The 12,542-nt window shown below is 42.9% G+C and overlaps 1 protein-coding gene across 14 annotated transcripts in view; it reads left to right on the forward strand.

Moving 5' to 3' along the window:
* The window catches only part of PPFIBP1 (PPFIA binding protein 1), a 100,222-nt gene that overhangs the window by 58,209 nt on the left and 29,471 nt on the right, over window positions 1-12,542 (forward strand). For 12 of the 14 annotated variants that reach the window (XM_048933486.1, XM_048933485.1, XM_048933490.1 and 9 more), the window contains 3 exons: window positions 7,916-8,002; window positions 9,098-9,211; window positions 9,746-9,877. In XM_048933486.1, the coding sequence (XP_048789443.1) occupies window positions 7,916-8,002; window positions 9,098-9,211; window positions 9,746-9,877 (333 nt within the window). Of the gene's footprint in view, window positions 1-2,207; window positions 2,550-7,915; window positions 8,003-9,097; window positions 9,212-9,745; window positions 9,878-12,542 lie in introns of those variants that run through there. The other 2 variants (XM_048933496.1, XM_048933497.1) reach the window with 2 other exon arrangements.

Here is a 12,542-nt window from a genome sequence, read left to right on the forward strand (position 1 = left end):
TGATCAACAGAAATGCATAATATATTCTGATGTGTGCTTTAATGAAACATATGCTGTAGCCTGGTTGTGGAGCTTCTGGTTTGAATACAGACATGTAAGCAATCTGTAACATGGTCACCAGTAACAAGACCATCTCAGTTGAAATTCTGCCTCTTGCAAGACCAAGCCCATGGTGTTGGGGTTGTTGGAAATGCCAATGGAAGTTGATCTGTTCATTTCTTGAAGAACAATTCTCAAAATAATTGCTTCTGGTTGTTGCAGTTTCTCTTCAATTGAAATAAGCAAGACAGTTTTATTTCTGATTTTTTTTGCCACTTTAAAAAAAAAAAATACATTTTATTGAATCGACCTTCCCAAAAAGAGGAAACCAGATGGGTCTTATTGAAAAGGGGGGTGAAGGGTAAATGTGGACGGGCAGTTCCTGAGTGTCTGAGGCCCCTTGGTGTGCTCAGCCCAGAGCAGAGGAGCTGAGGGCAGGCGCGATGGCGGCTGCAGCTTCTCACAGGGAGCGGAGGGGCAGCGCTGAGCTCTGCTGTGTGACAGCGACAGGGCCAAGGGAACGGCATGGAGCTGTCAGGGGAGGGCAGCTGGGGGTCAGGGACAGGGGCTGCAGCACAGGGCGGTGGGCACAGCCCCAGACTGCCAGAGTTCAAGAAATGTTTGGACACTGCTCTCAGACATAGGGTTTGAATTTTGGATGGTCCTGTGTTAAGCCAAGGCTTGGACTCAGTGATCCCTGTGGGACCCTTCCAACTCCAGAGATTCTGTGACTTTTTCTGTAAAACTCCCCGTGGACCATAGCAACAAGTGCAGCTGTGATTTTAACTCTCTGTGGCACTGTGTTGAATATGATGAGAGTATTAAAAAAATGAGAAACTTAATGGCCTTCGAAGATTTCTCAAGGAATGCTGTCAACTCGCTTGGGGATGACAGTGTGAGCTGTGGTCTCCATAGAAACTTGTGCAATCCAGAGTGGCATCTCACAGACCACCCTCAGCTTTTGACATTCTTTCAAAAGTCCGTTCTTGAGTGCAGTGAGAGTTAATCACAGAGGGAAGTTTTCCTGCTTGGATAAACACAGCTTGTAGTCTTGCAGAGATAGACTAGCCCGTCTGGAAGATGGTGGTTCCCAAGTGGTGGAAGTGGTTTGGTTAGCCAGAAGTCATTGCATGTTTTTTATTCATGGAAACATCTTGTCTTCAAACCAAAGTTTGTTGTTTGATTGTCTTAGTGTGGGCGTGCGGTGCATTCATTTGGCTCAGCTTGTGTTTATGTTGAGTTTAGCTATTGAAAGTAATGTGTTGCACATCGGTTTTACCACCAAGCACCTGTCTGAGATCTCTCCTTGAGCTAAAGAATGAAAGGAGTCTTGTGATACTCCACCAGTCTGTCATTATAAACTGCCTCCTGGTAATACTTTTTGTTCATGAGAGATCTACCTCTGAAAACTCTTGAAATGCTTCTTGATAAGAATGATCATCCAGACTGGTGTGCTTTTAACATTGGAAGATGATATAGGTTCATTATCAGCATGTCTTGGCATGGCATTGTCATGCCTGGCAGAGTTCATCAGCGGTGAGAACCACCTGTACAGTCATGCCCTGGAATGCAAGGTAGCCCCAGTGGTATGGCAGTTGAAAATCACCATTCTGACTCCAGAATGCATCTGTTTAGCTTGGAAAGCACAGCTGCTGATCTTCTTCTGCTCCATTTTTTTATTCTGGATTGTTCAGCATGCCTGTTTTTGAGACTTTTTAGTCTACCAACATTAGTAGTAAACGTTCATTTTTCATATTAAAAGCTGTGCTTTTTTAGATAATCATGGGATTTGCAGAGCTAGGCTCTAGTAGTCAAAAATACAAAAATAGTTGGGATTTATTGTGCTGCTTGAAGGTACTGTGTGTATTGGGACTGAAACGTGAGGGTGAACACTGGTTATTATTATCGCATTTTACATGGTTTAGAGTACAACATAAACTTGAGACAAGCCGCTGGTAACATCTGGGACCAGTTAGTCAGCTCCTTCCTTCCTCTTTTTCTTGGCACCTACACATGAATTACATGTGCTCTTCCTGCTCTCACGATTAAGAGCCTATCGAGAAGCGAAAGCCTTCTGCTGATTGTCCTGCGGCAGGGAGAAGGGAGGGGTGTGCATATTGTGCATACCAGGGTCCCTGCTCTACTGGCAGACCTAGGAGGCTCCAGCTCCTCTTGGCAAAAGAGGGATTGAGTTTCCCGGGCTTTGATGTGTTAATTCCTGAAGGAGCTGTTTGCTCCGCCTGAGGAGCGCTGCAGCCCAGCTCCGCTTCCCACATCTCCCGCCTGGTGCCACCTTCTCCTGCAGCTCTGGTGAGACGGGGAGCCCTGCCCTTGGTTAACCCCCTGTCCGGGTTTGGAGGAGCCCTGACAGCACTGCTGGGCGCTGCTCCTGCTGCTCTGTACCTCAGCTGCCTGCCACGGCTGCTCACATCCCTCTGTGCATGAGGATAGCTGCGAGCAGCATGGAGTACAGCTGGGACATCCACGGGCACTGCGTCTGGCTAAATAAGGTAGGGTATCTCTGCTTGCTCAGGCTCCTGCTTTCTCCCCGTGACGAGCCATAGCTGGGCAGCGCTGTCAGGGAGTTAGCGTTTTGTCTCCTGTGCAAGAAACCAGCTGGGCTGCCGCTGGAGAAAAAGAATATTCTGAGACGATTGCATCTTCGATTCAAGTGCAATTCAACAGCTGTGCTATTTGTATTTAGAAATGTTTCAGGTAATCCTCACAGTCAACCTCTGGCTCAATCTGTTTTTCTTTCAGAATTCATTTTTATTTGAAAGGCTTTAAAATACAATGCAGAGATTTTAAGTGTGTGCTTTTTTTTTTTTTTTTTTTTTTTCTTTTTCCCTGCTTTTCCTGTAGGGAGGATCTATCTGTGAACTTTGGGAAGCCTCAGCATGCCTGCTGTCAGCATGTGGAGCAGGCTGAACATCAGGGGGAGGTGCAGGTTCTAGAGGGCAGTGATGGGCTTCCGCGCAAACTGGTTCAACACTGAGAAAACAGACCAAGCAATGGTAGCTGTGCTTAGCTAAGTGTAGGTAATGTGTATTATAACAATCTGAACAACTAAAGCATGTCGATGAGCTCTAATTTAACTCCAGATGGTCAGGAAAGAGATATCAGGGAAGGCCCACTTGCCCGACTGTTGGCTGGGCTGTGGTGGTCAGAACTGTGCAATCTGCTGTATGAGGGAATAATTCTGTGGAGTGGCAGTGCCTCTTAAAAAAATCAGCTTGCATCTTTGTCAATAACAGTGTGACTTGTTCTGCTTATGCTGTCTCAAAAGCAGAAAAGAAAATGAAGGGATTATAAAGGAATCGGCTCCATAAGCTAAAACTGGGTTCTATTTTTGAAAGGAGAATTCAGCAAGTAAGACTTTTTTTTTAATGTTTTTTGTTTGTTTGTTTTAGAATGCTTAAAGAGGCAGCTGTTAGAAACTTTTTCTGTGGCTTGGAATGTTAGCTTATATTTTAAGAAAAATGGATTAAAGACTGAGGACAGGCAAACTGTGAAAATTTGTGATGCATCTCCTTATTATAGGAATAATTCTCTGTAGAGCAGTGTGGGTTTTGACACGTGTCTGCAGACAGAGCTTACAGATACACAGCAAATTAGCAATGGATTGATCTTGCAGAGATTTAAGTGCACTGAATCTGATCTTGTAAGGCATTTTAAGTAAATGTCTAACCTCAGACTTCTGAGAAGCCTCAATGGCATCGCGATAATTGCTCTTTTGTTTTTAGGATTGTATTGGTAAATCTGCATTCTCTTCCCATAACTACTATGCAGTTAATCCCTAAATTGAAAACACATGCGAAGTCTAACCACTTAATTGAAGATAAATTCTAAATTGCTGATGAAAAAGACCCTTTTGGAAAATGGAAAAGCTTGTCTTCCACAGCTTGTAAACTTTGTTAATCTGGTATTGACTTTGACAGTATACATTTGGTCCAGAACTACCAGCTGCCACAAATACTCTTTACAGTTGCTATTGAATCAAATGCTTTCTTTTTTATTTTTATTTTGTGAGTAGGTGTGTGATGCAATGGTTGCTGGGCTCTATCATCTACTTTATTCTTCCTGGGGAAAGAACAGAGCAGGGGAGAGATGTTATAGGGCATTGAGCAGCTGTTGTCCACAGCCTGATGCTCCATGATCTCTGCACTACTACAGAAGGGGCTGGGGCTGCTACTCTAAAACACTGATGTGGTGGCCTCTCTGTGTTGTTATTTGCTGTCATATTTTCCTCTAGGGTGACTGAAGACAGTGACTGCCTTGTGATAGCTAAGACGTGCTCTGATATTACAGTCAATCCTAGGTATTATGGAGAAGTTACGTTTCAGGTGGAGGACAGCCTGATGTTGGGTTGTACACAATGTTTTGTTTTCAGTATACTACAGGAGGTCATCTTTTATGCAGAGTGCACTACTACTGCTTTACTATGTAAAGACATATTTTTGTTTGGTTTTGTGGCAGAACAGCCTTTACTCCAGTTCTTTCCAGGGCTCTTATCGTTTCATTTCCATTTCTGTTGGCAAAGTGCAACCATGTCCTGAACTCTGCCTCCAAATAATTCTACTCTAAAATCAGGAACAACATGCTGAACAAAAAAAGAGGTTTTTGAGGAATGAGAATGGAGTTTAACAACAAAAGTGTCTTGGCAAGATGTTGTCCCAGTGACTAACATTCTGCTTTAACACCTCATCGGTTTTCACAGCACTGTAAAGACATTTTCATTGCAGTGTGAAGCCACTATTTACCTCTTCACACAGTCTGTGGTTTGAGATAACTTGTGTCTGGTCACACTAGAAGTAACAAGAGGTTCAGTGGTTAGGGCACTGCTGAGTTGTTTGGGAGGCAGGGAATTGAGCATTGTGCTTTGGGGAGGATATTGGTGTGAGCCCCAGCAGAATCGGGGCACCTTTAGACCTCAGCTACCTTCTTGCAGTGGGGACTGAATATCCCTTTTCTACATCACAGACACAGTGCTTTGTTGATAAATGTGTTCTGTGTTACAGAGTTCAGACTAAGAAATTGATACTGAAAGACTTCACCGGAGAGCTACACAGAATAACAAAAGTACAGAAAAACCTGTTTTTTGTAGTATGCATGGAAGTCAAGTCACAAAACTTAAAGCATAATCTTCTACCTGAGCTGCCAGCAAGTTTATATTGGAAGCTCTTTGACTTGCTTCACCTTAATTTAAAGTGTTAAAAAAAACCTGAAGATCTTGAATGGGAAGCCTATGATATGATGTGAGTACTGGTAGAGGTCGGGGAAAAGCATTCATACTCTGAGCATACTCAGAGGTGTAGATTACTTGTGCCTTGGTTTAGTTTGTAGATGGTTAGAAAGCCTGGTATTTGCTGCTAAATAATTCAGGTACAGGGTATCATTATGGTATGAGGTTTTAGTACAAATTTTCAGGGAGCGTTCTTCATTAGTCTGCAGTAGCTCTGATGATTTCAGGGGAGATATTATGGTCATCTTGTGACAGTTACACATGTGTGCCTGGAAGATCCATTTGCTACTAATGTAAAAGCTGTCCAACACAGCCTGATTACCTGAAAATAGTGCTAAGGTAAGCTCAAACACTTGATACCTCTTCCTATTTGCTTTGCATCCAGTCTTCAGCTGATGATGTCGAGTGTTTCGTTCTTCCAGTTTCACACAAAGGAGTTCCTCCCCCCGGCCCAAACTCAAGCACATAATACAGAAAAGGTGTTTTAGCCAGCCGGTCTCCTGAGACATGCTCTACAACACAAGGGGGTACAACCTGCTTGAAAGGGAGACAAACAGAAGCCTGAGCCTTGCGCACAGCTCGTATGCGGGATTGGCCTTTCCTGCCAGGGTAGTTGGGGCACCGCAGGCACTGGCTTAGTTTCTTTCCACTGCACATTAAGCAAAGACCAGGGCCTCTCAAAGTCAGTGGGAATCTCAGTGCTGAGCATGCCGAATTTCAGAACAGCTTCACGGTCTCCTCTAAACAATTCATGGAATATTTTGAGTTGGATGGGACCCTTACAAGTCTTCTAGTCCAACTCCTCTGCAATGAACAGGGATATCTACAGGAGGATGAGGTTGTTCAGAGCCCCATCCAGTCTGACCTTGAATGTCTCCAGAGATGGGGCACCATCTCTCTGGGCAATCTGTTCCAGTGCCTTACCACTCTTATTGTAAAAAAACCTAATTAGTTATATGCAATCTAAATCTCCCCTCTTTTAATTTGAAGTCACTCCCTATTATCATATCACAACAGACCCTGCTAAAGAGTCTGTCCCTTTTTATATACAGAAGGGCCACCTTCAGGTCTCCCTTGAGTCTTCTCCAGGCTGAACAGCCCCAGCTCTCTCAGCCTGACCTCATAGGTGTTATTTGTTATATATGTTAGAATGAGATGTCTAACACCTCAGAGGTCCATGTCTCTCCAGTACTGAGAACCCCACATCTGAATGCAGTTCTCCAGGTGATGCCTCACCAGCACAGAGGAGAGGGACAGGGTCACCTCCCTCGCCCTGCTGGCTGTGCTTCTTTTGATGCAGCTGAGGATATGGTTGGCATTCTGGGCTGCAAGGGCATATTGCTGGCTCATGCCCAGCTTGCCATCCACCAGTACTCCCAAGTGCTTTTCAGCAGGGCTGTGCTCCATCCTTATATGCCCCCATCTTGTACTTAGAGTGGAGGTTGCTATGCAAGACCTTGAGCTTGGCTTTCTTGAAACTGAAGAGTTTCACTTATGTCCATGGCTTGAGCCGGTCTGGGTCTCTCTGGGTGGCATCCCGTTCCTCAGGCATATCAACCACACCACCCATTCATGCAATGATGGGAACAAGAACTTCTTTCCTGAGCTGAGACGTTATTGTGGCATACATCACAAAGGGCTTTGAGACAGCTTTGAATATGGAGAGAGGAAAATCCTTCTCCCAGCTCGAGAAAGAAAGTAAGTTGCTGATTCCTGTAGACTTTGATAGCATTAGTATGTATTTTTGTTTCTCCTTAGCTTCAGGCAGCTCTATAAGGAGTTGCATTTAGAATGCAGATGCTCACCCATACCCAGTAAAAGGATGTCTCTTACTGTATGTTTTAAAAAAAATAAAATCATTTGACTTGCAAGAAGCATAATGCACATTTTGTGGATTCTAAGTTGATTTTCTCCACTTGCTGAACGTCTTGTGGTATTTGTCTTTGCAAGTGTTGTTTGGCATGGTACTCCACTGAGCACAAATTTTGCTAACAAATGCTGAATGTGCAGTAAGTGAATTCTGCAGAACTGGGTCACCAGAAGGTTCTTCCCTTCTCGTCTGGTGACTGAGACCACTTCTCAGTAGTGACTAAGAACAAAAGCCCCTGAACAACTCTTGTCTTGAATTGTGGTCGCGTATCTGTTGACAGTATATTTGGTTTGTATCAGACCGCTGAATCTCTAAATCCAATCTTGAATGGTGCATACTAATAGTAATCCTCAAAAGTGTAGATAGCATTAGGTTTTTCAATTGGAAAATCTTAACGTTATCAATATTGAGAGTCCACAGATGAAAAAGTCATTATTATAATACAGTTGCTTATAAAGCTTGTCTGTGTTGATGTTACTGTTAGTGTTTGCCATTGCAAATTATTTATGATTGTCATTTGAAGCTGATGAAGTGTACAAGACAAAAACTTTGTCTGATCTTGGGAGAGTGGTAATCAGAGTAAACCTTTTGATTAAACTTATTGCTGTCAGTGAGTTATGTATGGATCGTAATACTGCATGTTGTATGTTCTCCTTGCAGTGCTAAGTGTCACAATGTTTGGCATGGAATGATTTGAAAGCTGTACAGAAGAATGCTGCTTATCATGAGATAACTGGCAATATGATATTTGCTGTCTTTTTCAGACTAATGGACACATATCTGGGAATGGAGATGTATATCAAGAAAGGCTGGCTCGTCTGGAAAATGATAAGGAATCTCTTGTTCTGCAAGTGAGTCATCACCTAATTGATTTTTTTTCCCTTGCATTTATAAGACTTTTTGGTATTATGTGATTACACTTCTGAGGATATATTTGCAATTATGTTGTCTTGGGCAGTGATTAGAGAGCTTGCTGATACCTGCAAGTTAAACCAGATTAAGATATGTTATTAGGTTGTAGTAAAAGTCTAAATGCCTTTCTTTCTGTGGGTCTGCTGAGCAGGTCTGCAAAGCCACCAGTGGCTCACATATCTATCCTTAAGATCACTGTTTTTTTGTGGCTGTTTGCATGCTGTTCACATCAGGTGACATACTCTTCTCATGCAAGGTGACAAAAGCTGTGGGGGCTTGCTGATGGGCAGGAGGAAGAGAGCGCCTCTTCAGAAACCCTGCTGTCCTGTCAGGCTGCACTGGGCCTGAATAATCAGTTGTCTTGGAGCTCAGCCCCAGGTGCCTGGCCAGCTGGGTTACTCCTGCCATCATTGTTGGGGTTACCTGGCACCTCTCTGTCTGTACAGGCATGCTTCAGTCCTCAGTATGCATCCAATGTGAGGGATGCCTGTGGAAGCATCAGGGTGTGCTCCAGCCAGCTTGCCATCCCTCCTGATGATACTGCAGGCTTCCTCAAAATAACCTGTTTGAAAATGTAAAGTTTATTCAGAAGCAGTGTGAAAGGGGGAAACTGTACACTGTGCTGTACTGTGTGCAATCACTTGGAAAGCAGAATAGCTGGCATTTGGTGAAGTTCAGCAAGTTGGTTGTTAAGGCAGGAGCTTTAGTCAATACACTGTCACAGGCAAAGATAAAATTGTTGGCCATAAAATGCAACAGCCACTCTGGCGAAAACTGTCAAGATGAGTCAGAAGGGAAGATGAAGAATTGCAGTGTGTCAACCAGAAGATTGGCAGAAGTTTCCATAAGCATGGGCGGAAAGATCCAACAGCTTTGCCATGCGTTGCATCCATTGCAGAGCTCCTCTGTCCCATCTTCTTCCATGGTCCCATTTTGTCCATATCACAGGCAAAGCTGTTATTCCTATAAAGTTTTTCAGGTGATGCATACTGTACTAGTGCAAGTAAGTGCAGCTCTTTATCTCTGTTGTGCAGGTGAGCGTACTTACAGACCAGGTGGAGGCCCAGGGAGAAAAGATTCGGGATCTGGAGTTTTGTCTAGAGGAGCACAGGGAGAAGCTGAATGCCACAGAGGAGATGCTGCAGCAGGTATTTCACAAACACATGTCTGTTGCTCCTAGGGAACAACATTTTGTTTTTGAAAGAGTGGTGTGCCTCAGTTCAAAGTGTATTTCTGATGACACTTAGTTAAGTGACAATTTTCTACCATGTTTGCTTTCAAGTCTTTGTACTTAGTAATGTCAGTGCTGTTTTACACTATAGGAATCCAGACCTGCTCTGCTTTGAGCCTTTCCCCACTGAACTTCAAAGAGACTCGGATGAAAGCCTCTGGCAGGATGGGTGGATTCCCCTGAAAGCTCCCTGCTGCCCAGGGCAACTGTGATGACAGACAAGCTTTTTTCTCAGCCTGGCAGCCAACCTGTGATAGTGATCCAGTGATCTCAGCTGCATCCTAGCTGCCCAGAGTCTGTCAAATGGTTAATTGCTGTGTCCAGCACTTCAGGGAGCGCAGAGTGTATGACAATTTGCTCCTGAAAGGGGCCTTTAGCTGCTGAAATAAATGACTGATTTCTTTCCCCTTGGATGAATAATTCTGTTTTGTTCCTCCTTATCTCGAATCAGGAGCTTTTGAGCAGAACATCCCTTGAAACTCAGAAGCTGGATCTTATGGCAGAGATTTCCAATCTGAAGCTAAAGCTTACATCTGTAGAGAAGGATAGATTGGACTATGAGGACAGATTCAGAGATACGGAGGTGAGTGAAAATCAGTGAAATAAATTATGAAAGCTGTGTGTGCTTCACATTACCAGAACATTTATGGGAATGTTTTTTGTTTTGCTTTGTGTTCGTTTGTTTTTTTGCCAGACAAAGAAGATATTCATCTTTAAGGTTAAAACGCCTGTATCTCAAAATCAGTGTCCCCTTTGGCTTGGTAAACCAAGATTTTTACAAAGAAAGATTTCCCTAAAGAGTTTTTGATTCTTGCCCTCAGGTTTTCAGGCAGGTGGCATTTAGGATGACTTTAAATATAACTGTGTGAGTGCATTGCACTTTTCCATCCCAGCTTGCAGCTGTCTTTTTTGAGTAAGGCATGTCTGTTTGAGACAAACTGTGTCCATTGCAAGGGCAGAAAACATGCCAACACATGTGCCATGTCTTTGCACATGCTAAAACGCATAAATTTTGTTTTCAGTAACAAAGAATGAGGTGACTTTGTGAGGGCATTTTGAAGCCTCACTTCAGACCTCAGCTCCACGGAAGGGGGCTGCAGATACTCTTCTCAGCCTGGCTTTGGCCCAGAGCTGTACAGTGCCAGGCAGAGCTGCAGCCTGAAGCTGCCATCCTTGGAAGCACTCTCCTCAGCCATTTGCCCTCTGTGCCCCTTGGAATGTGTAGCTGACCCTTGTTTGTCTTTGAAGCTAGAAACCCAGAGACTGCAGGTTGGCGAGCTGAGTTTTTACAGGAAACTCCAAGAATTAGGCTGTGCTTCACTGCAGGGGTAACATACCCTTGTCAGAAATACCTTGGAGCCTGCCAGGGAAGAAAATTTCAAATACTGTTTTTTTTCTGAGGATTTATAAATGAGCTGAAATGTCTGATGTTCATATTGTAGGTGTTCCAGATGTCATTCATTTCTAGAAGAGAAGCAGCTGTAACAAAGGGCAAAGATTGACCCTTTCACTTTAATGTGTTTTTTAATTCCCTTTCAGGTTCCTACATGTTAGCCAGTGAAGTTATCAATTATCATTCATATTAAATCCTTCATGTCATCCAGTTTTTAATTATGTTTCTCATTTCAACTTCCCCTTCTAGCTTGGTAGGTTTCTTATGTTCACCATTCTTTCTCTACAAAGATGCTTTGCTAGATGTGTTAGCCTTTTTTCCTTTGTGCTCTAGGACTTTTCCTGTCTACATGTTCAAATACACAGCTTTTTCAAAGCTAATTGTATAATTTATAGAGATTTATAATTGATCTGTTCTTTAACCCATTCCAGTCTTTCCACTTTCTCAGCAGACACTAAGATTATTTTCCATAACAAGCGTGGACAGTCTGAGTTGAGCTTGGTTTTTGTAAGAAAATATATTAGGGAGTTTATTTAGGGAGGAGTCCATAACCAGACATGGTCTTTGAAGCAGGAGCCAGAGGTTAAACTTGCTAACTCATGGAGAATTCTTCATAACTTAAAACACCACCAGGCTCCTTTGTGCGGGTGAATTTCTCAGTGGAGGAGAATTATGAACATAGTTTGCATTCCCAGTACTGGTAAGGAAGCCTCTGACCCTCAAAGTCTTACGCTGCCCTTGGTTTTTTGTGCCTCTCTGGCCCCACAATGGAGAGCAGAAAGTAATGCAATCAGGGATGGAAAAGAGTTTTGGAAATAGGAGTCCATGTCAGCCCCATCAGATACAGTTGTGGGTCCATACAAGGAAAAACTGTTGCTTGTTTGCACGGAGGGATCTGTCTCTGGATCAAAAGAGGACTACTGTGCATGTTTTTTAGTGATTCAGCAGCAGGGGAGGCAGGGCTATTTAGTATTTTTCTTTTTCCTCTGCTTTGTTTTGCAAAGCCTGGCCGTCTTGTTTGTACTGTTGAGGGTCTCTGTGGAGCCTGGTGAATCTTCAGTGTGACTTTATGCCTAAAAAAAGCTGAGAAGGAATGTCATTATAGTTACCATGCTTTAGATAACCTTAGACATGAGAGATGTCTCTTGTTGTACGTGAAGGTGAGTAATTAAAAGTATTTTTAGGGCAAAGCATGCTATCAGGACTCCTCTTTAGTTCTATTCAGCCCTTGGGTGAATTGTACAGTATTTTTGGTGACCAGTTGCTACTGATAATGGATTCAGTTATGCAAGGCCCATATTAAAATAGGAGATTTTAGTTTCCAATCCAGGATCTCGTGCTCTTGTTTGCAATATAAGTCTGTTTCTCTGACAGTATGAGTGTATCTTGACGCTTCTGTTAATCTTGTGTTATTTTTTTCAAAAAAGGAGAATAATTTTGTGTTTTTTTTCATTGCTTCACTGTGGCATTTTGAATATAGATAACTGAATATGGATAATATGGATTTCCCTCTCCCCCTCCAATATTTTAAAAATCATGTAGCTCAAGTGAGAAGTACGTAGACAACAACTTCAGCACCTATTGCCATGTGTAGGATATTTTGACATTGGATCATAGCATAGAAGAAGTGATGGCTGCAGGAGATAAAATCTGAAACGAACTGTCAAAGTGTCAAAACTAACTCTCAGACCTGGAAATGTAGATTTGTTAGAGGTCTTTAGCACCTAGCACTGTTGAGGAACAACTCAGTTAATAGTGACATCTGTGTGTATTTATAGTTGAGTGATGTGATTTATAGAAGTTGTGGTTTGAAGAACCAGTAAGGAATTGCAGATGTATTGAAATTAGTCATACA

The sequence above is a fragment of the Lagopus muta genome, chromosome 1 (genome assembly GCF_023343835.1).
Source record: "Lagopus muta isolate bLagMut1 chromosome 1, bLagMut1 primary, whole genome shotgun sequence".
Lineage (NCBI taxonomy): Eukaryota > Metazoa > Chordata > Aves > Galliformes > Phasianidae > Lagopus > Lagopus muta.